The following is a 26,118-nucleotide window of genomic DNA, read 5'->3' as shown; positions in this document are numbered from 1 at the left end:
CTTTGTGCATCTGGGGAAAGGCTGAGAACAGGACAGGACACATGCAAAGCTCACCACCCAGAAGCCAGGAGAGCGGTCCCCCCACCCTCCTGCCCGCTTGCACAGTGGCAGCCTGCTCGCCTCTGGCCCTCGCCTTCACCACGTGCTGTGGGTTGTTTAATAAACGCTGTGGCTGGAGAGCCTTGATTTGACTCTTGAGCCTTTCTGTTCCACGGCTAGCGGTGTACTTGGAGGCCAGCATTGCTTCTAGATAATTTCTCACACAATAACAGGGTTCTGTTTGGAAAATGTGAACAAAGGACCAGACCGGGAACCAACTCTTGAAGCCAAGTTGTGGCTTAAGGTCATATTTGTAGGATCACTGGGAAGGATATTGTTAGCTTAAGAATGCTCCCTGGCCTTTCTTTGTGAGCGTGGGGAGAGGCGGTTTGTGGAAATATTAAATGCTTGTGGGCCTGATAGGAAATATCAGCTAATAAGGAAGAGACACACACCTTGCAAATCCAGTCAGGTGTCTTACTGGAAGGTATCAACAGCTATTAGGAAACAGTCATTCACTTAAGGTCCAAACAGATAGAAAATAATAGTCAGTAAAAGAAAAACAAGTTTAGTTGGCCTTTGAGCAACATGAATTTGAACTGTGTGGCTCCACTGATACATGGATTTTTTTGAACAAATATGCTGAAAAATTTTTTGGAGATATGTGACAGTTTGAAAAAAAAATTTTCTTTTCTCTTGCTTACTTTATTGTAAGAATACAGTGTATAATACATAAAACATACAGAATACGTGTTAATCAACTGTTTATGTTATCAGTAAAGCTTCTAGTCAATGGTAGGCTATTAACAGTTAAGTTTTTGGGGGAATCAAAAGCTATACTTAGATTTTTGTCTGCATAGCGGAGCTGGTGCCCCTCACTCCTGTGCTGTCCAAGGGTCAGCTGTAGTATTATTTTAGAGGTATTTCCGAATTGTTCTCTAATCTTTTAACACTACCCTGAGCTGAACATTTTGGGGGTAACAGTTTAAATTAGGCAAAACCACACACACATATGTGGCACAGTGAGATTGAGGGACCCAAATAAGTAGGGAACATCTATTAAAAAGGCAAGCACTGAAAGGATTTTCTACATTTAATCTGATCTAGTTCGTCGGTGTTGAGAACTTGGAGGAGGTGAAGCTGCCCTACTTGCAAGCTAACAGATTCACGGGTGCTGGCAGAAGACAGGAGACTCCCGATTCGGAGCTAAAGGGCCTTATCCTTCTCTGTCTAGTGAGCAGCATGAACAGAGCATCTTTGTGTCGGCTGCCATCACCCCACATCCTCCTGGGTGACACGGATGGGCTCAGATGGATTCTGGCACATGTCATGGGTTGCACTACCAGAGAAGAACCCTGGTCTTTTAAGATCTTTTAAGGGGCAGTAGGCTTGACTGACTTTTACTCTGGAAGGAGATACCATATCCACCTTTCAAGGTTGTTTGCTACACAAACATCCTTGAAAAGATAGTCAGGAGGAAAGGACTGTTTTAATAGCCTCCTATTCACCTCATTGGTGAAGAGGGATTTCCACCCTGGGTTATGGGGATTGCCAAACACGTGACCCCCAGCACTGGGCAGCTGAGAGCAACTGCAGTTTAGGAGCCACAGACACTCACAGCCCAGGGGAGGAAGACATCACACCTCGTGGGGCCACATGGGCGTGGCACTCAGGAGCAGAGTGAGCAACCGGGGGTGTGAAAGGCAGGTTCTGTAGTAACAAGAGGGTGGGGTACACCCTGGTTCCAACAGGAGGAAGTGACTGGCTTGTTTGAGTAATTCTGTGGGCTGGCAGGGAAGTGCAGTCTGCTACTCAGGGCGAAGCAGAAAGTGCCTGGCCCCCTGATAAGAAGGTGGTTTGGCCAGGAGGCCTTACCTGCAGGGGCAGAGTTGGGGGGAGAGCTGGCAGTCAGACCATCTGATTCAGCATCGCCGGATGCCAAGGCAGCACCTGACCCTGGTCCTTAATTTTAGGTCCTGTTGCCATAAGGACAGTTAAAGAGAATTTTCTTTAAAATTCCTGGAACAACAGGTTTGCAAGTAGAAGATTCTCTCAGCTTTCATTTGTCTAAAAAAAGTATTTTGAAATCTCTGAGTGGTCTGCTCAATTTTGCTATGAATCTAGAACTGCTCTAAAATGTCAAATGTATTTTTTTAAAGGAATTTTGCCTTTATATTTGAGGGGTATTTTCACTGAGTATCAAATACTGACTTGACAATGTTTTCTTTTTCTTCAGCCCTTTAAAAATTGTCATTCTGTTGCCTTCTGTTTGCATTATTTGTATCAGGTGAGTCCCCTTAATGCTGTCTTCCTTAACTGAATGCTTACTTTTGTTCTGTCAGGCAGTTAATTTGCTTTCAGGTTAACTCGATTCTTTTAAGACTTGTTTTAAAGTTTTTCTAGAATGAGTACAGAGTGCCTTTACTCTAGAACTAGACCAAGTCTACTCTTACGGCGTGTTATGGATGGAATGTCTGTGTCCTCTTAAAATTCATATGTTGAAGCCCTAACCCCCAGTGTGATGATTTGGAGGTGGGGCCCCTGGGGGTAATCAGGTCAGATGATGCCAGGAGGGTGGGGCTCCCATGGCGGAACACCAGAGACCTTGTCCTCTCTCCTCCAGGTGAGAACACAACGAGATGGTGGCCCCCTGCACACCAGGAGGGGGCTCTCACCAGGAGCTGGCCCTGCTGGCACCTGGATCTTGGATTTCCTCTAGAACTGTGAGACTTTAATGTCTGCTGGTCAAGACGCCCCATGTGCTGCATACTGTTGTGGCAGCCGGAGCTGATCAGACATGGCGTGGCCTTCCTGTGACCCTGCTGGATGCCTGAGATGGCCGACACATTTCCTACCACTTGACTGGCCAGAACCCAACCAGTCCAGCCCTGTGCGGCCCGCTAGCTGGTCCTTGCAGCATCCTCACGCTCATTCCCGAGGAGCTGCTTCTGCCTGGCCCTGTGTGCACACGCAGCTCAGTATTTGACAAAAACCCCAGCAGACCCCCATTCCTATTTCTGGGCTCCCTCTTTGGCACCCGACCCTGAAAACCCTTGGTACCTCCAATTCCAGCCTCCTCCGCCCAGCAGGGTGGCCCCATGTGCTCTGTGGGGTCTCCTCTTACTGCACTGTTGTCCAGACAATAAGCAAGAGCAGTCGCGCAAACCTCCTTGCTTTGCTCTGTCTGGCACGCCTGTTGCGTGATCTGTGGGCAGTTAGTTCATACAGTTTAGAGTTACCGATGGCGGAAGGGACAGTCAGTTACTCCAGGGCAGCCAGAAGCAGAAGTCCACATGGGTGATGTCTGAGGATGTTCCCACTGGTTGACTTCTATTTTCTGTGCCAATGGCTGGACGATATCACCCCCAAAGAGTGCAGCATGGAGGTGAGAGGGGTGGAGAAGGAACCACAGAATTGCAATGGTGCTGAGGGCCGCCAGACCATGCTTTAACACGGCAGTGGTGGACAGCGCACATAGCAGAGTTCAGCAGGCTGGGTGGCCTGGAGACCGTAAACTAAGGAGCACACGGGTGGGCACCCGGATGGTGGGAGGAGTGTCTGGGACAAAAGATGGACGTGGAGGTGCTTGAAGAGGCAGTGAGGGACTAGAGGGATGTAAGCTTTGGGAATGGGTTGGGGGCGAGCAGAGGACCTCAGAAGCTCGGGACACCCTGCAGTGTGGTCATGGAGGGGATAGCAGAAGCAGAGTAGGGGGGGAATTAGAGATGAGGAGGCAATAAAGACCTGAGTGGCTACAAGTTTGCAGTCTACAGGCATCATCTGTTAGGAAATGCAGAGGTCCATGGAAGAAAACCTGAGTTTTCCCCTGAATGCTAGATGTTGCCAAGTCTCAGTGTGACAAGGAACACAGTGAACTCAGGGCTAAAATCCTTAACTAAGGAGGCAGGTCAAAGGTCAGCTGGTCACTGTGGGGCAGCTGATCACAGAGTGCTGCAGCTCCCAGCCTGCTCTCCCAAGGTGTGCAGTATCTGCAGAGAGCTGAGGCCCTGGCGAGTTCACAGCCCAGCCCCCTGAGCCCACACCATGGGAACCTGGCCCCCAACGTAGGGGCCGAGCCTGTGCTGGAGACCATGGTCTCCCCACAGGTGGGAGTGACTGTCTAACCATTTCTGATCTGCACAAGAGCACTGTGTGGGTAGTCGGAGCCCTGGGTGGGGGCCTGAGCACCTTGGCATGAGATGGACGCAAGGGAAGCATCTCAGGGCTGGTGCAAGCCTCTCTCTGGGCCAGGGGACAGTAGGAGACCAAGGGGTGAGGGTGGCATGGGTCAGGTGGCTTCAGCGAGAAGCTGCAAGTCCAGAATGGGGCCAGGGGCAGCTGGGCTGTGGGAGGGAAGAAGAGGGGGCAGAGGAGATGAGGATCTGGGAGAGAACAGGTGACTTGGGACCCTATGCCCTGGATGGTGACTAAGGGTGACAGGGACTTGGGATGGGGAAAATTGACTCTATCAAAGTCTTCAAAGCTGGAGTCCCAGTGACTTCTCCACGGGTGAGCAGTCAGGGCCTTGTCCGGCAGTGTTGCAGAGGGTCTGCCCACAGCCTGGAGGTCTGCTCGCGGACCCCTGGGGACCTGTGCTTGGACCCAGGGCTTTAGATGGCTGCTCAACCCATGATTTACAGACTGGGGACCTCAGGTAAGTCCTCCAGCCATGGGGAGTTTAGGACATGCTTTCTGCCTCCCCACTCGCCTCTCCTGTTTCTGTTGGGACATCCCCTCCCAGAGTCTCTCTCTCTCTCTCTCCACCCCATGCAGACTCCCGCCCTGCACATCTCACCCTGGGTGCACAGACGTGGCCAGTCTACAGGCATCATCTGTTAGGAAATGCAGAGGTCCATGGAAGAAAACCTGAGGCACTGCAGGGTCTGCTGGAATGAAGGTTATTTTTACACTAGTCCCAGCCTGCCCCTCTGCCTGCACCTTACCTCCATGGAGGGCAGCCCCCTCCCCAGGATGGAGACAGGCAGCCACAGCCGAGGGCCAGGAGGGGCGGTAGCGCAGCCCTGGAGGAGGGGATCTCCTCCATGCCCCCAGTAGCCCGTCATTTTCCCCAGCAACCTTGGAGCCAATATTTAAAAAAATTCCTGTGGTAGCCACGTACATGGCTTATCCCTTCCTGGGTGTGACCGTGTGGGTGCCTAGCACCAGATGTGCATGTGGCCGGTCATCCACGTCTGCATCCTGGCACGGCCGGGCAGGGGAAGGCCTGGCTGGGCAGGGAGCGCGGCCCCTGGCCCGGAAGCCTCACCCACAGGCAGCCGCACTGCCCCCCTCCCTCTATCTCAGCTCCTTTTCCTGACAAAGGACTGGTGCCATGGGCAAGAGAAAGGTTATCTGTGCATGCTGAGCAAACAGAGGAAAGATTATAAAACAGGCCCTGGTGGTGGGCACCGCACATTCTGCTGGAGGCCCGGAGGAGCAGCCGAGCAAGGACATGGGACCCCAAAGCGGCCGGCTCGTGGCTCTGCTCCTCATCCTGGGGCTGTGTGCACTGGCTGGGGCCCAGAAACCATGTAAGTGACTGCCTGCAAGTATAAGCGGCCCTCGCAGCTCAGTGGCCCCAAAGGGGTGCAGAGCATTCCCAGGGAAACTTCTAGTTCCCCAAACTCCAAGGGGATGTGCAGACTCCTTGCTTTTTGGGGTGCCTCCTCACCTGTCTCTGGGTCTCTGTTCCTGTTTGAGTCCCTCAGAGTGAAGAGGCAGGTGATGAGTTTACATGCAGGGTAAGTAGCTAGAAGGCACCCCGAGATGTGGACACACAGCCAGCGCCCGTTGCTGGCATTCAGGAGCATTACCCAGAGGTAGGGCAGACCTCCAGGAAAAGCCCCCTTCCAGGGACAGGTCAGGAGGGCCCCAGGTGCGGGGGGCCAGCTTGAGGAGCCGGCTGGGACCAGAGACCCCCTGGGGCTCCCTGGAGCCCACCCTGCTCACCCTCCAGCTTGCCCTTGGTCTGGGCCTGTCTGTCCACCCTCTCTGCAGAAGGCTTCTCTTTGCTTTTTTCTCACGGATAAAACCATTTCCGCAGAAGGACACAGAATAGTTCAAACATGGGCAAGGCAGGATTTTGCTGCTCCCGTGTGGCAACAGGACCCGAGGAGCATCCTGAGGGCACCCTGGGGCAGGCGGGCGTGGCGGGGGCCGGCTGACGGGCCTTCTCCACAGCTCCCTGCCAGTGCTCCCGCAGGAGTCCCCAGGACAGGAAGAACTGTGGCTACCCAGGCATCACCGGCGACGAGTGCTTCTCTTCCGGGTGCTGCTTTGACACCACGGTGGCTGGCGTTCCCTGGTGCTTCAAGCCCCTCCCCAAGGAAGGTAACCTGCAGGGTCGCTGGCCCCCCCCTTTCCGGGCCCACAGGCCCCTGGGAGCTCGTGGACAGCCACCCGGGTCACCCAGGGGAAGAGAAACGCCCCGCCCCCGTGTCCACAGTGGGAGCCACACCTGTCAGCCGCCTGCCCTATGGGCAGACATTTGTGAGAACCCATCAGTTGTACTGTATTTGAAGGAAAAGCCACACTTGGGCCTGTCCTGGCTGTCAAAGTGTGACTTCTGCAGAAGCTTCTAAGGGGAGGGAGGGCTTTGCCTAGGGAGTTCACATGACTGCCCCCAGGTCCCAAATGTTAAGAAGCTAAAACTCCTTTCAAGAACCAAGTTTATTTAAGTATGTGTTGTTAAGATAGAAAGTCTCTGTTGCCAAGGCGGGCACAAAAGAAAGCTGCACTCACGTGTGGACCTTCCCACGGCCACTGGGCCACCCTCCAGGCCAGGCAGAGGCCCCTGCCCCCACACTGATGGGAAACACCACAGCCAGGGCAGCCAGGGCCCGCCCTCTGGTGGAAGGGTCTCTGGGTCTCTGCACTCTGGCCAAATGCTTTCCCTCCTAAAGGGCTCTCACCAGCCTTGCCTCCTCCCCGACTCACAGGGGGGTGGAGCGAGTTTCCCGAGTTCCCATGACTCCAGATCTGACTTGTGACATTTTTGGGGAGGAGGAGGCGGCCAGCCAGGGGTGGCAACACTGAATAGCCCCTGGTGTCACGGTCCCAGAAGGCCCTACAGACACACCAAGCCTGTAAAGCCAGGGGTATTCCAGTGGGAGGTTGAAATCAAAGCTTCTGGCTAACTGGGTCTCTGTGTTTTCCTTTCCCAAATCCGGTGACATGTGACAGAAAATGAGGCGTGTGTCATGGAAGTCTCAGCCCGCAGGAACTGTGGCTACCCAGACATCAGCCCCGAGGAGTGTGCATCTCGAAAGTGTTGCTTTTCTGACACCATCCCCCAGGTGCCCTGGTGTTTCTACCCACTGCCTGTGCAAGGTAATGTCACTGCGGGACACATGCGGGTGGTTTCCTGGGGAAGGTGGAGCAGGGGGTAGGGCAGCTGCCTCAGCCCTGGACTGGACTTGCTCCCTAAATGCCCCCTGAGGCAGTTCCAGATGCTCTCAGCAATGCTGGCATCTTTGCCTGAGATCTAAAGCCTCAGCTTTCCCGGGGTGCCTTTGTGGTGGTTGCAAAAAGCAGGTCACTCTCAGCCACAATCTTAGATCCTGGCACAGTTTGGTGGCAATTCAATCACCAGTTTTGGGCACTACAAAATGCCATGTGCTGGCTGGGCACCGGGGCCAAGCCCCGAGCCAAGCAGGTGTGGTCCTTCTGTGGTGTCGTGGCCTCACCGTTCTCTCACACTGACCACACACGGCAAGTTCGGTCCACAGCCTCCTGCTCCAATGCCCGTCCCCAGAGGGTCTTGTCACCTCCCCCAACCCCCTCTGCTACCATATGTCCCCTGACACTGAGTTTGGCAAGATAAATGCTGGAAGCACGTGCTCACCCTTGAGGATGCTTCTCTGCCCCTCTGCGGTGTATCGGAGCACTCCAAGGAGCAGAGCCTTCACTTTCAGGAATTTCCAAGTGATTTTTGGAGTGACCTAAGGGTCTACCTGGAAAATTACCAATTATTTGGGGAGATGGAGCCCCAGAGGATTCTCTCTCCTGGGGCACCCAGTCCATCCACCCAGCAGGCGCTGGGCAGATGCCCTGCTCCCAGGGGGCCCCTGGTGCCTGCAGTGGGTGCCCTCAGCTCCCTGCCTCTCTCACCAACCATCTTGCATTTTGAACTTCTAGACTGTCATTACTAAGACGCAGTGGCCTCAGAGAACCCGTCAGGCTCCCTGGATGTTCCGAAACCAAAGAAGAATACACACCATCTTGTCAGTTTCCTATTTCACGGTTCCTGAATTTCTGGGTTCTCCTCATCTGGCTTTTATCTTTTTCAGTGGTTTACTATCCCGTTTCTTCAAATAAAACCCTTAAAATCTGCTAAATTCATTTTTACTTCATTGACACAGAGGCGGCAATTGTTTGTGGAAGTGTGTATAGTTTGAACAATCTTCTGTTTACTGGAAGAGCAACAATCCACCTAAAACATTCGGGCTATTCTAGCAACAATAGAGGATCGCATGGAAGTGACCTTCAGAATTACAATCACACTCTAATCCCCAAACCCAGGCCTTTGCATAAAAGTTCAAAATACATAAAAGCTCAGCCCTAGGTGAGGTCACGCCTACTCTCCGAGCAGCGTATAATTTCAGATTGCAATTAAGAAATGTTTCACTTTTATAAAATGCATCGCAAACTGCTTGCTTTTGAAATGTGAGGCAACGGATCAAGTTCAAAGCAGGGCCTTGAGCTGAGTTGGCTGCAAATACTCGAAGAGCAATTAGCTTCCATGTTTTCTCACATCCACCCGAGGGCTGCTGCCAGACATCCTGCAGTTTGAAGCTGTTCCAAAGAGGATGCTAACAGCTTTCTCAAGGCCATTCCAGCCTGTAGGAAGGATGTTGCATGGAGGATACTTCCTGCCTCTGCGTAGAGGGGTCCTAGCATTCTTCAGTTTCGGGGTGGGAGTGCAGGGCAGATGACCCCAGGCTGGTCTTCCAGTAGCCTCTCCTGCCTCCCTAATTTGCCTCCAGTCCCAGCCCACTGGCTTAGCAAATGCATCACCCAATGGTGCACCTATCACCCTGGAAATCCACTACTTCTCCTTCCAGGGTCAGAAGGACCAATATCACTGGCTTTGCATCGAAAGGTGGGGATTTTAAACACTGTTTTTCCTTGGCCCCACATCCTCCCTTGGGACTCCCAGTTTAAGGGGGCCACAGACGGCCTCAAGTCACCGTTGCATCTTTGTTTTGCTTACAACACACTCACAAGCTCAAGAAAGCAAAGGCTCTTGTTGGAACACAGGGTCTCTGAAACCCTCAGGACAAATGATGAATGAAGGCAGACTGGCGTTTGTGAGGTCCTCCATCACAGGGCCGCCCTCTCACTCTGTCAGCACTGTGGGGTTTACACACCCTGTGCAGGCCTGGGACACCGAGGCAGAGCCAAGTCAGGCTGTATATTTTGGAAAGGGCCTTTGACACACTCTTCAGGACCACATGAATCGTTTGTGCCAGCACTGCTGGGTGAGAGCTGGGGGGTGCCGCTAGCCCCTGGCATGGGGCTGTCTCTCATGCTGGGCCTGGTGGCTGCTCCTGGCTTGGGGCGCCCCTGGCACCTGGGTCCCAGTCCTCTTGTTCTGGGTGGTGGCAGGAAGCCTGGTGTTCCTGCTCAGCAGTTCTCTCCCCGTGCACCCTGCCATCCCACACCCTCCTTTACCGCTCTCTCTGTGCATTAGCACCCTAATTTCCCAGCTGGTTTCTTATATCAGCCTTCTGACAGCAGAGTGTGGACTCCTAAGCAATTGCAGTGGTGCCCACCGTGGGCCTGGGGCCCTTACGGTTCTCATCTGTTTGGAATATTGTAGCTCCCGCATGCTCCAACACCACTGGTGGCAGCTGCCTGCATGGGGTTCATGTGGTTCAGGCTGTGCTGCAGGTGGGCCCCCGGGAGGCCCTCCTTGTCCCTGCAGCCACAACCGATGACATTTAAACCCACTCCCCTCAGAAAAACCAACCTTCTTTTTCCTTCATCTCTGCCCGTCTCAGCTTCCCTTTCACCCATCCTGTCTCCCAGAAGTCCCCACAGTCACCCCGGCGCTCCAGCAGGGACATCGCTGACGGTGGGCTGTGGAGGCAAGGCTTGGTGCAAGGGGTTCCATGGCACCATTCCCAACGGGAGCAGGGTAAAGGGGAAGCCGGCTTGGCCCCTCAGCCCCACTGTCCTGGCCTCCTGGCTGCTCAAGTTCATCCAGGCCCTCACCCGGCTGGTCCAGGGAAGGAAGGAGCTTGGAAAGGCAGTCACAGGAGACGGGCCCAGCCAGCTCCTAGGCTGAGGTAGCAACAGGAGGTGGCACAGTGCACACCTGGGCCACTGCCCCTGGTGTGTGACCTCAGGAGTTCCTATCATCTCTGAGATTTTCAGGTTTTCTGTTTATAAGATATGGGCAATAATGATGTGCCCAGCAAGGCTGTGGCAGGATTAGTAATGCTTGGCAAGTGCCTGGTGCACAGAGGCCCGTGAGCTGAGCTCCTCCCACGAGAGTCTGCACAGAGACCCAGCGCCCTGCGGCTCCAGGGCCCAGCAGGGCCGCTTGGGGGTCTCGTGTATAAAAGCCCTTCCCACTGCTGCACTGAGACATGTGACTGCATCCAGGTGGGGGTGGGTCCTGAAAGAGACCCACTGACGTCCACTGCATTCAGGACACAGTCACCATCCATTGAATATATGGTTGATCTGCATGATTCTCAGCAGTTTTGATCTGCAGTGTCATTGACCCTGAGTCAGCGAGCACTGAACCACAGCTTCCGGGGGACACACAAGGTCAATTTCACCAACTGATCAATATGTGACCTTGCTCCATGTGTGACTGTTTAAAGACCATCTATTTAATACACACTGCTGACTCATTAACACTGACCTCATGGCCAACGGCGCCATAAGTCACACCTGCAGGACGCTCACCCGGCATGCCTTGCAGCCTTCTTGTGCTTCGGACGCTGGACAGCACTTCCCTGTGGCACCTGGGACCATTTAACAGTGAGATCACCTACAAAGTGCACACAAATTTGAAAAACGAGGTATGAAATAGGCCGTGAAAAGACACTTGTTCATAGTCTGAAGCTGAAAGCAGATGGCAGTGTCTCCTTGTTCAGCCTCAGCTGGGAATGTGTGCATCGGATGATTCACATTTTCACGACTCTGCACATGTGCATGTCAGCTAATGGCCAGAAATACACGGGGAGTATCGGCTTTGAAGTTACAAACAGATTTTACAAGTAGGTGAATTTGCAAGTGGGGAATCCATGAATAACGAGGCTTGACTGTATATTAGTTATGTGTGTCTTGGAGATGTGGAAGATACATATAAATACCTCTAGCTGTTGTTTTGGGGTTCAGGGAGCCAAAACCTCCATTGATGCCAGACTGATCCATTAGCCTAAAGAAAGAAGAGGAAAGGTCACAGCCAATCTGACCTCCCCCAGGGGTCATGGAATCAGGGTGCATCAGATCTCCAAAATAAATATGTTTTGCTTTTATGTTCCATTGTGGTTCCTAGATCAAGGTCACTTCCTAGCTGTGTGATCTTGGGCAAGTTACTTAGCCATTTTGTGCCTAGTTTTCCTCATGCACAAAGTGGGGGTGTTCACAGCACCTTTATTCGTGGGTTTGTTGTGAGGATGCAGTGAGTTAATTCATGAGATGTGCTTAGATGTGTCAGGCACACAGCAGGTGCTAAATGAGAACATAAAGCTACTTACTGTTATCAGTACATATACACCCCGCAGTTCAGGCCCCATGAATTGGGGAGACGTTCATCTCTGTGCTGGATTGTCAGACCCTCTGGGACCCCACCTGCTGATGCAGGGAAACCAGCCCTACCAAGTCCCTCCCAGGACATCTTCTGTGGCCGTGGCAGCTGCTGGGGTCCCAGTGGGCAGGGGTCCCTATCCCAGGCCCAAGCCTGCAGCCACCACTGCCTTGGGAAAGCCCTGGGTGCCTGCCCCGCAGGCTAGCAGCTTCTGTGGGCCCTTCCCTAAGCTCGTCTGCGTTTGTATGAACAGCTGGGGAGGCTTCCAGCACATTCAGGGAGTTTCCTCAGCCTCCCTGCAGCCCAGACGGACTGGGAACAAAGGAGTCCCCTCACACCATCACAACTGCCTGTGTCTGGTCCCTGCTCCAGCCTCTCAGGCATTCTTGGCAGCTCGGACACCCGGGTGCTGATACCCTGGCTCCAGGGCTGGGTGGCCAGGATCCCAAGGTCCTAAGGAAGCAGCTCTGTATTTACGTCCTGCGATCCAGAGATAACTCAGCACTTAGTAAGTGCTCGACCTTAACTTAGCACGTTAACCTTAACGTAGTAAAAAATGGGGCTTAGAGGAGGAAGGACCGTTGTATATGTCCTCCTCGGGACACATGGCTAGTGACTCTAAGGTGCTTCCCCATAGAAAACCTTCTGGGTCCAGGGCACTCCGGGAGCTGTGTGTCCTCTGGTGCCCTCTGCTGGCCATCCTGGTACAGACATCCCTGAGCTCACCTGAGGGCCGCTGGCGGGACTCGTTCCCAGGTGGCCCGGGTTTGGGGCCTGAGGTACTAGCCACCTGATGACAAGACGCCGACCTCAATAACTGCTGCGCATTGCTGGACTTATAAAGTCCAGTCAGACCAAATTTTTGGTATGGGCTCACATAATGGGAATTCTGCATTTAATGTTGCCACTTGGCGAGTGAGCAAGGGCTGTCTTCTGGCTCAAAGGCAGCTGTCTTCTCCCTGGGGCCCACATGGCCTCTCCTGCACGGCTGCCTGTGAGAAAGAGAGAGAGAAACGGGGTTCTGGGGGAGGGAGAGAGAGGAAGGGGGAGAGGGAGGGGAGAGGGAGGGAGGGGAAGAGAGAGGGGGAGGGAGGGAAGGTGTGCAAGGGAGAGGGAACTCTTGTCTTCCTCTTCTTACAAGGACACTAATCCTATCAGATCAGGGTCCCTTACGGCCTCATTCTAGCTTAATTACATCCATAAAAGCCCCATCTCCAAATATCACCACATAGAGGGTTGGGGCTCCCCCATGTGAATCTGGGGGGGCACAGCCCAGCCATAGCAGCGTCATCTCTCATTAATCCTCTGTTCTTGGTAATCCTGAGAATGGTAGCTGGGATCCGTAGAGGTGTCTTTATTTTAAATCAGCCTTATTGAGGTCTAATTTAACATGATACAATTTGCCTCTTTCAAGTGAATCAGCTCCATGAGTTTTGAAAAATGTGCTTCGTTCTGTAGACACTATCAAAGAGGACACAGCACACCTTCACCCCCGAATTCCCTCACCCCCTTTCCCAGTTAGCCCCTCTCACCTCCACTCCAAGAGGTGGACAGTCCACATTCAACGCAAGCTTGGCCCTGGATGCGGTGGTGGCCTGTGAGGGCTGTTCCCTCTCCTGGTGAGCAGTACCACTCACACCCCTGGGGACAGTTCCCTGCACACCACCACTTGCCAGCTGGGGGACATTTGGGTTGTTTCCAGCTCTTGACAATGACAAATAAAGCTGCTGTGAACGGCTGTGCACTGGCCGTAGTGGACTTGGGCAAGCACCTCTCTTGGTGAATCTCTCTAGTGGGATTGCTGGGTAGTGGGCCAAGTGTTGGGTCTGACTTTATAAGAATCTGACAGATTGACCTCCAAAAGGATGGTGCCAAGATGCCTTCCCACCGATAGTGTATGAGGGTTCCAGATGTTTCCACATTCCCTCCAGCACTTGACATTATTAACTTTAAAGTTTGAGCCATGTCAGCGCAGGTGCTATAATAAGATACCTCATTTTCCTTTTCATTTACATTTCCCCAGTACCAATGATATTGAGTATCTTTTCATGACTTATCTTTTTCTTACATCTTCTCTGGTGAAATGTCTGTTCAAATATTTTACAACATTTTAACCAGGTGTTTGGTCTTTATATTGAGTTGTAAGAGTTCTTCATCTATTCGGGCACAAGTTCTTTATCCTACACATCCTGTGCAAATATTTTCCCCGGGTCTGCTGCTGCTTTTCTATTTCCTTAACAGTATCTTTCAAAGAGAAAATGTTTTTAAATTTGCTGAGGTCCAATTTTTCTTTTAGGATTCACATTTTATGTGTCCTAGCTGGAAAAAAAAAATTATTTGCCTTATTCCAAGGCCAGAAAGATTTTCCATTGCATTTTTTTCTAGCAGTTTTACAGCATTAGCTTTTACATTTTAGGTTTAGGGCACATTTCAAGTTAATTTTTCCGTATGAGTGAGGACATTTTCCTTTGTTTACTATTCTCTGTAACGATTCATGCAGCACTGGGACTGGGCTCTGTTTGCAGCTGGGTCAGAATTTCCCTGGGAGGCCGTCTGGGTGTGGAGAGTTTCACAGCTTTGTCCTTTGATAACGTTCTCTATTTCTTCTATGGCTTTTTTTTTAGCTTTATGTCTCTATTAGAATAACTTTGGTAAACTGTGATTTTCCTAGGAACTTATCTATTTTTTTTAGGTTTTCAAAATTATTTGCGTAAGGTTTTTCAGAGCAGCATTTCATAATTTTTAAAGTTACCTATTTCAATAGGCATTTCCCCATTGCCAAATCTTTTTTTTTTTTAGATAATTATTTTTTATTGAAGGGTAGTTGACGCACAGTATTACATTACATTAGTTTCAAGTGTACAACACAGTGATAAAACATTTATATACATAATTCTAGGTTCCAGCTATCACCCTACCAAGATGTTACAATATCTTGACTATATTCCTTATGCTATACATTACATCCCGGTTACTTATTTATTTTACCATTGGAAGTCTGTCCTTTTTTTTTTTCTTTGTGAGGGCATCTCTCATATTTATTGATCAAATGGTTGTTAACGACAATAAAATTCTGTATAGGGGAGTCAATGCTCAATGCACAATCATTAATCCACCACAAGCCTAATTTTCGTCAGTCTCCAATCTTCTGAGGCATAACAAACAAGTTCTTACATGGAGAACAAATTCTTACATAATGAATAAGTTACACAGTGAACAGTACAAGGGCAGTCATCACAGAAACTTTCGGGTTTGCTCATGCATTATGAACTACAAACAGTCAGTTCAAATATGAATACTCATTTGGTTTTTATACTTGATTTATATGTGGATACCACATTTCTCTCTTTATTATTATTATTTTTAATAAAATGCTGAAGTGGTAGGTAGATACAAGATAAAGGTAGAAAACATAGTTTAGTGTTGTAAGAGAGCAAACGTAGATGATCAGGTGTGTGCCTGTAGACTATGTGTTAATCCAAGCTAGACAAGGGCAATAAAACATCCACGTATGGAGAAGATTTCTCTCAGAACGGGGGGGTGAGGTTCTAAGCCTCACCTCTGTTGATCCCCAATTTCTCACCTGATGAACCCCCTGCGACTGTGCCTGTCTTAGGTTGTTCCTCCCTTGAGGAATCTTACCCGTCTCTGGCTAACCAGTCATCTTCCGGGGCCATACAGGGAAATGTAAAGTTGGTAAGTGAGAGAGAAGCCTTATTGTTTGAAAAGGTTAGCTTTTTACTTCTTTGCATATTTATGCCCTGTGGCTTCTATGCCCAGCATTTGTCTTGAGGTATCTTTACCACTTGGAAGAATTAAGATACTCGGTAAATTTGATATGAGGCACGAATTCTATTTAAGGGTTGTAATTAGGAAGGAAGAAGAAAAGCTATAGAAGTAGCAGGCAGCAGAAAACATGGGAAGATTGATTATTTCTTTGACATATCTTCTTGTAGAGTAACTTCAGCATGTATAGGTTTTAAGCTACTACTTAAATTGCGCACACACATTAACATAATAGGAGTATAGTTACATAACCAAAGCATACCTGTAATTACCAGCCATCTCCAGTGAAACCAAGAAAACCAGTTAGGCACCTTAGGCATTGGTGAAAACTTATCTATGATATGGTGGATATTGTCCAACTGAACTTGAACATTCTGAGAGAAATCAGACAAATTAAAACAACTGGGAATGTTCACATCCCTTATGTTCTTTTAACAGTAAATAGTCTGTAGTTGTAAGATTTTGGAGCGCTACAATTTGCACTTCTCCTAATTCTTGGTTGAGTTCCAACAGTATAGATCCAGTCAAATTTGTTGTTTTACTGTATGCACAGGCCAGCTTAGATATCTCCTTCATTCCCATGGCAAGTCCAGGAGCTGGTGGGATGAGTGCATCTACAGCTGTAGCAGTGCGTGGATCTTTGTTGGGGTTTTTTGATGACCATCTTCTGGCATGAGTCTTCCAGAGAGTGCTGATGTTGGAAGTTCTTTTTCATATCGTATCTTAGTTCATTTTCGGGGTAGCCCAATTAGGCTTTGATCCTCTGTATAAACACAAACAGACCCTTTGCCTACACTTTTATATGCACTTTATACCCTTGCGTGGAACTCATTGGAGGTTACCACACAGGAACTGCCCTTTTTTTTTTGTTTGTTTTGTTTTTGGTATCACTAATCTACACTTACATGACGAATATTGTGTTTACTAGGCTCTCCCCTATACCAGGTCTCCCCTATAAACCCCTTTACAGTCACTGTCCATCAGCATAGCAAAATGTTGTAGAATCACTACTTGCCTTCTCTGTGTTGTACAGCCCTCCCTTTTCTCCTACCCCCCCATGCATGTTAATCTTAATAGACCCCTACTTCTCCCCCCCCCGCTTATCCCTCCCTACCCACCCATCCTCCCCAGTCCCTTTCCCTTTGGTACCTGTTAGTCCATTCTTGAGTTCTGTGATTCTGGTGCTGTTTTGTTCCTTCAGTTTTTCCTTTGTTCTTATATTCCACAGATAAGTGAAATCATTTGGTATTTCTCTTTCTCCGCTTGGCTTGTTTCACTGAGCATAATACCCTCCAGCTCCATCCATGTTGCTGCAAATGATTGGATTTGTCCTCTTCTTATGGCTGAGTAGTATTCCATTGTGTATATGTACCACCTCTTCTTTATCCATCCATCTATCGATGGACATTTAGGTTGCTTCCAATTCTTGGCTATTGTAAATAGTGCTGCGATAAACATAGGGGTGCACTGATCTTTCTCAAACTTGATTGCTGCGTTCTTAGGGTAAATTCCTAGGAGTGGAATTCCTGGGTCAAATGGTAAGTCTGTTTTGAGCATTTTGATGTACCTCCATACTGCTTTCCACAATGGTTGAACTAACTTACATTCCCACCAGCAGTGTAGGAGGGTTCCCCTTTCTCCACAGCCTCGCCAACATTTGTTGTTGTTTGTCTTTTGGATGGCAGCCATCCTTACTGGTGTGAGGTGATACCTCATTGTAGTTTTAATTTGCATTTCTCTGATAATTAGCGATGTGGAGCATCTTTTCATGAGTCTGTTGGCCATCTGTATTTCTTTTTTGGAGAACTGTCTGTTCAGTTCCTCTGCCCATTTTTTAATTGGGTTATTTGTTTTTTGTTTGTTGAGGCATGTGAGCTCTTTATATATTCTGGACGTCAAGCCTTTATCGGATGTGTCATTTTTAAATATATTCTCCCATACTGTAGGGATCCTTTTTGTTCTATTGATGGTGTCTTTTGCTGTACAGAAGCTTTTCAGCTTAATATAGTCCCACTTACTCATTTTTGCTGTTGTTTTCCTTGCCCGGGGAGATATGTTCAAGAAGAGGTCACTCATGTTTATGTCTAAGAGGTTTTTGCCTATGTTTTCTTCCAAGAGTTTAATGGTTTCATGGCTTACATTCAGGTCTTTGATCCATTTTGAGTTTACTTTTGTATATGGGGTTAGACAATGGTCCAGTTTCATTCTCCTACATGTAGCTGTCCAGTTTTGCCAGCACCACCTGTTGAAGAGACTGTCATTTCCCCATTGTATGTCCATGGCTCCTTTATCAAATATTAATTGACCATATATGTCTGGGTTAATGTCTGGATTCTCTAGTCTGTTCCATTGGTCTGTGGCTCTGCTCTTGTGCCAGTACCAAATTGTCTTGATTACTATGGCTTTATAGTAGAGCTTGAAGTTGGGGAGTGAGATCCCCCCTACTTTATTCTTCTTTCTCAGGACTGCTTTGGCTATTCGGGGTCTTTGGTGTTTCCATATGAATTTTTGAATTATTTGTTCCAGTTCATTGAAGAATGTTGCTGGTAGTTTCATAGGGATTGCATCAAATCTGTATATTGCTTTGGGCAGGATGGCCATTTTGACGATATTAATTCTTCCTAGCCACGAGCATGGGATGAGTTTCCATCTGTTAGTGTCCCCTTTAATTTCTCTTAAGAGTGACTTGTAGTTTTCAGAGTATAAGTCTTTCACTTCTTTGGTTAGGTTTATTCCTAGGTATTTTATTTTTTTTGATGCAATTGTGAATGGAGTTGTTTTCCTGATTTCTCTTTCTGTTGGTTCATTGTTAGTATATAGGAAAGCTACAGATTTCTGTGTGTTGATTTTGTATCCTGCAACTTTGCTGTATTCCGATATCAGTTCTAGTAGTTTTGGGGTGGAGTCTTTAGGGTTTTTTACGTACAGTATCATGTCATCTGCAAATAGTGACAGTTTAACTTCTTCTTTACCAATCTGGATTCCTTGTATTTCTTTGTTTTGTCTGATTGCCGTGGCTAGGACCTCCAGTACTATGTTAAATAACAGTGGAGAGAGTGGGCATCCCTGTCTAGTTCCCGATCTCAGAGGAAATGCTTTCAGCTTCTCGCTGTTCAGTATAATGTTGGCTGTGGGTTTATCATAGATGGCCTTTATTATGTTGAGGTACTTGCCCTCTATTCCCATTTTGCTGAGAGTTTTTATCATGAATGGATGTTGAACTTTGTCAAATGCTTTTTCAGCATCTATGGAGATGATCATGTGGTTTTTGTCTTTCTTTTTGTTGATGTGGTGGATGATGTTGATGGACTTTCGAATGTTGTACCATCCTTGTATCCCTGGGATGAATCCCACTTGTCATGGTGTATGATCCTTTTGATGTATTTTTGAATTCGGTTTGCTAATATTTTGTTGAGTATTTTTGCATCTACGTTCATCAGGGATATTGGTCTGTAGTTTTCTTTTTTTGTGGGGTCTTTGCCTGGTTTTGGTATTAGGGTGATGTTAGCTTCATAGAATGAGTTTGGGAGTATCCCCTCCTCCTCTATTTTAGGAAAACTTTAAGGAGAATGGGTATTATGTCTTCCCTGTATGTCTGATAAAATTCCGAGGTAAATCCATCTGGCCCGGGGGTTTTGTTCTTTGGTAGTTTTTTGATTACCGCTTCAATTTCGTTGCTGGTAATTGGTCTGTTTAGATTTTCTGTTTCTTTCTGGGTCAATCTTGGAAGGTTGTATTTTTCTAGGAAGTTGTCCATTTCTCCTAGGTTTCCCAGCTTGTTAGCATATAGGTTTTCATAGTATTCTCTAATAATTCTTTGTATTTCTGTGAGGTCCGTCGTGATTTTTCCTTTCTCGTTTCTGATACTGTTGATTTGTGTTGACTCTCTTTTTTTCTTAATAAGTCTGGCTAGAGGCTTATCTATTTTGTTTATTTTCTCGAAGAACCAGCTCTTGGTTTCATTGATTTTTGCTATTGTTTTATTCTTCTCAATTTTATTTATTTCTTCTCTGATCTTTATTATGTCCCTCCTTCTGCTGACCTTAGGCCTCATCTGTTCTTCTTTTTCCAATTTCGATAATTGTGACATTAGACCATTCATTTGGGATTCCTCTTCCTTTTTTAAATATGCTTGGATTGCTATATACTTTCCTCTTAAGACTGCTTTTGCTGCGTCCCACAGAAGTTGGGGCTTAGTGTTGTTGTTGTTATTTGTTTCCATATATTGCTGGATCTCCATTTTGATTTGGTCATTGATCCATTGATTATTTAGGAGCGTGTTGTTAAGCCTCTATGTGTTTGTGAGCCTCTTTGCTTTCTTTGTACAGTTTATTTCTAGTTTTATGCCTTTGTGGTCTGAAAAGTTGGTTGGTAGGATTTCAATCTTTTGGAATTTTCTGAGGCTCTTTTTGTGGCCTAGTATGTGGTCTATTCTGGAGAATGTTCCATGTGCACTTGAGAAGAATGTATATCCTGTTGCTTTTGGATGTAGAGTTCTATAGATGTCTATTAGGTCCATCTGCTCTACTGTGTTGTTCAGTGCTTCCGTGTCCTTACTTATTTTCTGCCCGGTGGATCTATCCTTTGGGGTGAGTGGTGTGTTGAAGTCTCCTAGAATGAATGCATTGCAGTCTATATCCCCCTTTAGTTCTGTTAGTATTTGTTTCACATATGCTGGTGCTCCTGTGTTGGGTGCATATATATTTACAATGGTTATATCCTCTTGTTTGACTGAGCCCTTTATCATTATGTAGTGTCCTTCTTTATTCTCTTGTTACTTTCTTTGTTTTGAAGTCTATTTTGTCTGATATTAGTACTGCAACCCCTGCTTTCTTTTCACTGTTGTTTGCTTGAAATATGTTTTTCCATCCCTTGACTTTTAGTCTGTACATGTCTTTGGGTTTGAGGTGAGTTTCTTGTAAGCAGCATATAGATGGGTCTTGCTTTTTTATCCATTCTGTTACTCTGTGTCTTTTGATTGGTGCATTCAACCCATTAACATTTAGGGTGACTATTGAAAGATATGTACTTATTGCCATTGCAGGCTTTAAATTCGTGGTTACCAAAGGTTCAAGGTTAGCCTCTTTAGTATCTTACTGCCTAAGTTAGCTCGCTTATTGAGCTGTTATATACACTGTCTGGAGATTCTTTTCTTCTCTCCCTTCTTGTTCCTCCTCCTCGATTCTTCATATGTTGGGTGTTTTGTGCTGTGCTCTTTCTAGGAGTGCTCCCATCTAGAGCAGTCCCTGTAAGATGTTCTGTAGAGGTGGTTTGTGGAAAGCAAATTCCCTCAGCTTTTGTTTGTCTGGGAATTGTCTAATCCCACCGTCATATTTGAATGATAGTCGTGCTGGATACAGTATCCTTGGTTCAAGGCCCTTCTGTTTCATTGTATTAAATATATCATGCCATTCTCTTCTGGCCTGTAGGGTTTCTGTTGAGAAATCTGACGTTAGCCTGATGGATTTCCCTTTATAGGTGACCTTTTTCTCTCTAGCTGCCTTTAACACTCTTTCCTTGTCCTTGATCTTTGCCATTTTAATTATTATGTGTCTTGGTGTTGTCCTCCTTGGATCCTTTCTGTTGGGGGTTCTGTGTATTTCCGTGGTCTGTTCGATTATTTCCTCCCTCAGTTTGGGGAAGTTTTCAGCAATTATTTCTTCTAAGATACTTTCCATCTGTTTTCCTCTCTCTTCTTCTTCTGGGACCCCTATAATACAGATATTGTTCCTTTTGGATTGGTCACACAGTTCTCTTAATATTGTTTCATTCCTGGAGATCCTTTTGTCTCTCTCTATGTCAGCTTCTATGCGTTCCTGTTCTCTGGTTTCAATTCCATCAATGGCCTCTTGCATTCTATCCATTCTGCTTATAAACCCTTCCAGAGTTTGTTTCATTTCTGCGATCTCCTTTCTGGCATCTGTGATCTCCCTCCGGACTTCATCCCATTTCTCTTGCGTATTTCTCTGCATCTCTGTCAGTATGTTTATGATTCTTATTTCGAATTCTTTTTCAGGAAGACTGGTTAGGTCTGGCTCCTTCTCTGGTGTTGTCTCTGTGATCTTTGTCTGCCTGTAGCTTTGCCTTCTCATGGTGATAGGAATAGTTTGCAGAGCTGGCACGAGTGACGGCTGGAAGGACTTCCTTTCTTGTTGGTTTGTGGCCCTCCTCTCCTGGGAGAACAGCGACCTCTAGTGGCTTGTGCTGCGCAGCTGCGCGCAGACAGGGTTTCTACTTCCTGCCCGGCTGCTATGGAGTTAATCTCCGCTGTTGCTGTGGGCGTGGCCTGGCTCGGGCAGCTACTCCAAAATGGTGGAGTCGCGTTGGAGCAGGAGCGGCTGGGAGGCTATTTATCTCTGTAAGGGGCCTCCCTGCTCCCTGCAGCCCAGGGGTTAGGATGCCCAGAAATCCCCAGATTCCCTACCTCTGGATTAAGTGTCCCGCCCTGCCCCTTTAAGACTTCCAAAAAGCACCCGCCAAAACAAAACAACGACCACAAAAAAAAACAAGAAAAAAATTTTTTTTAATTAAAAAAAAAAAATTTTTAATTAAAAAAAAAAAAAGGGTGGTTGTTCGTTTTTCTTTATTCTCCGGTGCCAGCCTCAGGCCTCTGCTCACCGGTCTTGCTGCCCTGTTTCCCTAATATTGGGGTCCCTATACCTTTAAGACTTCCAAAAAGCGCTCGCCAAAACAAAACAGCAAAAAAGCAAAAAAAAAAACAATGGTCGCGCGCTTTTCTTATGTCCTCCGGCACCCGGCCTCCAGTGCCCGCTCACTGTTCTTGCTGCCCTGTTTTCCCAGTATCCAGGGCCCTGCACTCTGGCCCGGATGGCTGGGGCTGGGTGTTCGGCAGTCCTGGGCTCCGTCTCCCTCCCGCTCTGCCTATTCTTCTCCCACCTGGAGTTGGGGGTATGGGCGCTCGGCTCCCGCCAGGCTGGGGCTTGTATCTTACCCCCTTCGCGAGGCGCTGGGTTCTCTCAGGTGTGGATGTGGTCTGGATATTGTCCTGTGTCCTCTGGTCTTTATTCTAGGAAGGGTTGTCTTTGTTATATTTTCATAGATATATGTTGTTTTGGGAGGTGATTTCCGCTGCTCTACTCACGCCGCCATCTTCCGCCCCTCCTCCCCCATTGCTAAGTCTTATTTGGTATATTTAGGGTTTTTTTTTTCTTTTTCTTTATTGATTAGGTTAGCTACTGGCTTACACATTTTGTTTATTTCTTAAAAGAACTGAGATTTTGATTTATTACTTAATTCTACTCTTTTTCTCTTACGGGCTTTATCAATTTCTTTATCTTTGTTTCATTTTGGTTTATGTTACTATTCTCTTACCTTTCTGAGTTGGGGATTTAATTCACTAATTATTGATATGTGCTCAAAGCTATACATTTTCCTCTGATCCCTATTTTAAACATTTTTTGTAGATTCAGAAATGGGGTGCTTTTATTACCATGATATTTTTTTAATTCTATAATTTTAGTTTGTAGTTTGTTTTAGCCACAAGTGTTTTAACAGAAGATATTTAAATTTTCATGTGCAAGAACCTTTTTAAAATGTCAGGATTTTCTGGTTTTGCTGCATTTGCTCATAGAATGATTGCAATGCTGTTACTTTGTGGAAGGTAATGCTTTCTTTGTGAACAAGTATATGATTAAATTTTGTGAATATTTCATATGCATTTGAGAAGAAGTATTGTCAGGACTTTGATTATATATCAATACACTCTCCCTTTCTTTTTTCTTACTTATCTTTTTGTTCACATGACTTGTGTTATATCCAGAATGGGGTCCCCATCGACACAGTCTGGTGTCCTAAAGAAACGTCAGTTGTGTTTTTGTCGATTTCTGGCTGCATGACCCAGTCTTCTAGTTTGCAAATAGAACAGTTTTGCCTAGCGCTTGATTGGTGCAGAGATAATTACAACTGCTATATTTTCATGATGAATTGTGGCTTATAAATTGTCCTTCATCATGTGTGAAGTGCTTTGTCCCCAACTTTTTGTCTGATACCAGGATCCTTCCCTTGCTCTTAGCTCAACGTTCTAATACTTAAATCACCTTTGATCACCAGTGTTTTAAAGTTGCATATTTTTAGCAGTATATTGACTAATTTTTTGTCATAATGACTATTGGTTAAAAGCATAAAACAAAGGAATACTTGCCAAGAAATGCAGGAAGCTCATGAAGAGAATAATAATAAAATAATAATGCTGAAAATTCATCTTCAAATCTTCAACAGGAAAGATATCTGACAAGTTGATTTTGAAAGTTTATAGGGAGCATGAACACTTCTCCGGAAAACAAAAACTATGTTAAGTGGAAAAATTATGTAACCATAATATAAATTATTGTATTTTTGATGAAACACTTATCTAAACTAAAATATTTGATATCAATTCACTTTATCCTATACCATGCAAAGAGAGTGCAAATTGCTTTTTGTAATTCCTGGAAAGGAGTTGGAGGGTTTGTTTTTGACAGAAGGTGTTCATAGTCCAAAGAGCTTGGAACCGCAGCCTCCATGCCTGCTTTTACATTCCTTATCACCCCCGAACCCAGTAATACCCCATGAGGTATTTATTAGCTCTAGAATCTGAAGTTTCTGCTTTATGGTTATGTTGTTCTGCAAAATGTACCTTGGCTCACTGAGCGTATTGAATTACGATCCAAATGACCCTTCTTATGGCAAATAAGACCAGCCCAGGACTCCCGCCTGCCTGCTCTGTTTGCTTTACCAGGAATCCATAAAACTGTGATGATAAGCCAGTGCTCAGCCTCTGTGGTGGACGGCTTTCCATTCATCCGACAGCCGCTGGGCACCTGCTGGAAGCCTGCCACCGCCTGCCCACTGGCCAGCTTCTGGCCCCGGGACCATCACTGTGGCAGGGGTCCCCCACCGTGGGCCTCCGCCCATGGCATCCTCCATTCTCTCCATTCACGCATCCACATCCACAGAGGCCCTGCGGCAAGGACTCTGGTCCTCCTGCAACAGGGGCCCAGGGAACAGCCCAGGAGGCAGCTTCCAGCCGAGCAGGAGAAGGGCCGGAGGGGCACAGAAGCTAAGGCTCTGCTCCAGGACCACCAGCGCTGGGCACGAAACCCAGAGTGGGAGGCAGTCCAGGGGGCCGGGTAGTGAGTTAGACCGTCAGGCTGGCCTGAGTCCTGAGGGACCAGGAACGTCTGTAGGGTTTGTGTGTCCACTGTCATAAAGCAATCATGTGCAGTCTCCTGTGATGGAGATGCCACTGCCAGTGTGGATGGTGCCTCTCTGCTGGGGCCCCCTGTACCCCACTGCAGGTGTCCCACACCACGGAGGCCTCACAGCAGTCCCATCAGGAATCGTGTCGTGCAGGGACACCCCAGAAACTTGAATCCCAGGCTTCTGTCTCTAGCACCCTCTCTCCGCAGCAGGTCATGACCACTGTGGTGGATCCTTAAGGAGCAGCCATCCGGAAGCCAAGCTCTGAGACCATTTGTGCGTCTCTCCCACCGCAGACGCTGGGGCCTCAGGGTTCCCGGCTCTGCCCTCATGCCCTGGAGGGAGGCGTTCACACTCACCTTCCTTCCTCATTCCCATTGGCTCCGTCACACACCTTGTGCCTGGCAAAGCCCCTTTCAGAGCCGCTGCTCCTCCCGTACTCCCCCCATTAGGAAGAGTGGTGTGCTAGCACCCACGCCCCGACACCCACACGACCTCACGTGTCCTTGCACATTTCATTTTGGAATTAGCACGCTCACCTCCTCAAGCTCTCTGAATGTGTCTGGGCACCAGGGGGCAGTAGCAATGGCAGGAGGTGGCCGGCTCCGAGGGCGGCCTCTGGGCTGGGGGTGACACCCTCCAGGCCACAGCTTTCTCACGGACGGTGACCACATTGTCTTCCTTTGTAACTGGGCACACAGTGGACGTTAAGTAAATGATGATTGATTTTATTTGTTGGGTAACATATCTGCCTGAGTTCAAATATTAACACTTGAGTAAAACCCCTCAAGACATTCAAACACAAGATATCATATGAGTGCATATGTGCGAGTCATCTATTAAGAACATTGGTATTTCATTTCTTGCCATTTGAAATGCAAACCAGGGCTACCTTGAATCTTGAGAATGTATGGGTGCCTTTATACCAAGAGCTCCAGGGAAGAGCTGGCCAGGGAGGAAGGACCTTGCCTGGGGATGCTGCTGCTCTTTGCCATCTCACACTTTGTTTTCAAATCCCTGATGGATTAAAAACTCGATGCGGTGAACATTAACAGAAGGAGAAAGCATTCTTTGAGACACTGAAATTATGGTGAGTAAGAAAAGGGTCAACTGAGAGAGATGCTTGATTCAAGCCCAGCAAATGCCCACCTGGCATCTTTAACACCAACCAGCCAGAATGCCTGTGCACAGTGGCCCTGGAGAAGCAGCCAGCTGGAGGGGTTGCTCCTGCACCCAGGCAAACTTCCTTTCCTCTGTGCTGACAGGTTCAAGGAGTCATGTGGACGTCCCAGACTGGGGCATCTCACACATTCTCTTTGCAGCTTTGATGG

At 47.7% G+C, this 26,118-nt stretch overlaps 1 protein-coding gene and 1 long non-coding RNA gene across 2 annotated transcripts; both read left to right on the top strand.

Annotated features, from left to right (window-relative positions):
* Nucleotides 1–1,642: 1,642 nt before the first annotated feature.
* LOC130684327 (uncharacterized) lies at nt 1,643–4,786 on the top strand. The gene is made up of 3 exons (XR_008998583.1): nt 1,643–1,719; nt 2,663–3,797; nt 3,849–4,786. It is a non-coding gene; the product is annotated as an uncharacterized LOC130684327 (long non-coding RNA).
* A 626-nt stretch (nt 4,787–5,412) lies between these two features.
* On the top strand, nt 5,413–8,375 carry TFF2 (trefoil factor 2). Its single transcript, XM_036876895.2, has 4 exons — nt 5,413–5,570; nt 6,220–6,369; nt 7,222–7,368; nt 8,176–8,375. Exons 1-4 carry the CDS (start codon nt 5,492–5,494, stop codon nt 8,187–8,189), a joined length of 390 nt encoding a protein of 129 aa, XP_036732790.1. The 5' UTR covers nt 5,413–5,491; the 3' UTR covers nt 8,190–8,375.
* The last annotated feature ends 17,743 nt before the right edge of the window (nt 8,376–26,118 follow it).

Source organism: Manis pentadactyla, chromosome 1 (assembly GCF_030020395.1).
Source record: "Manis pentadactyla isolate mManPen7 chromosome 1, mManPen7.hap1, whole genome shotgun sequence".
In the NCBI taxonomy this organism is placed as follows: domain Eukaryota; kingdom Metazoa; phylum Chordata; class Mammalia; order Pholidota; family Manidae; genus Manis; species Manis pentadactyla.
The sequence above is the reverse complement of the archived record's forward strand: the minus strand, read 5'-3'. Positions and strand labels throughout refer to the sequence as shown.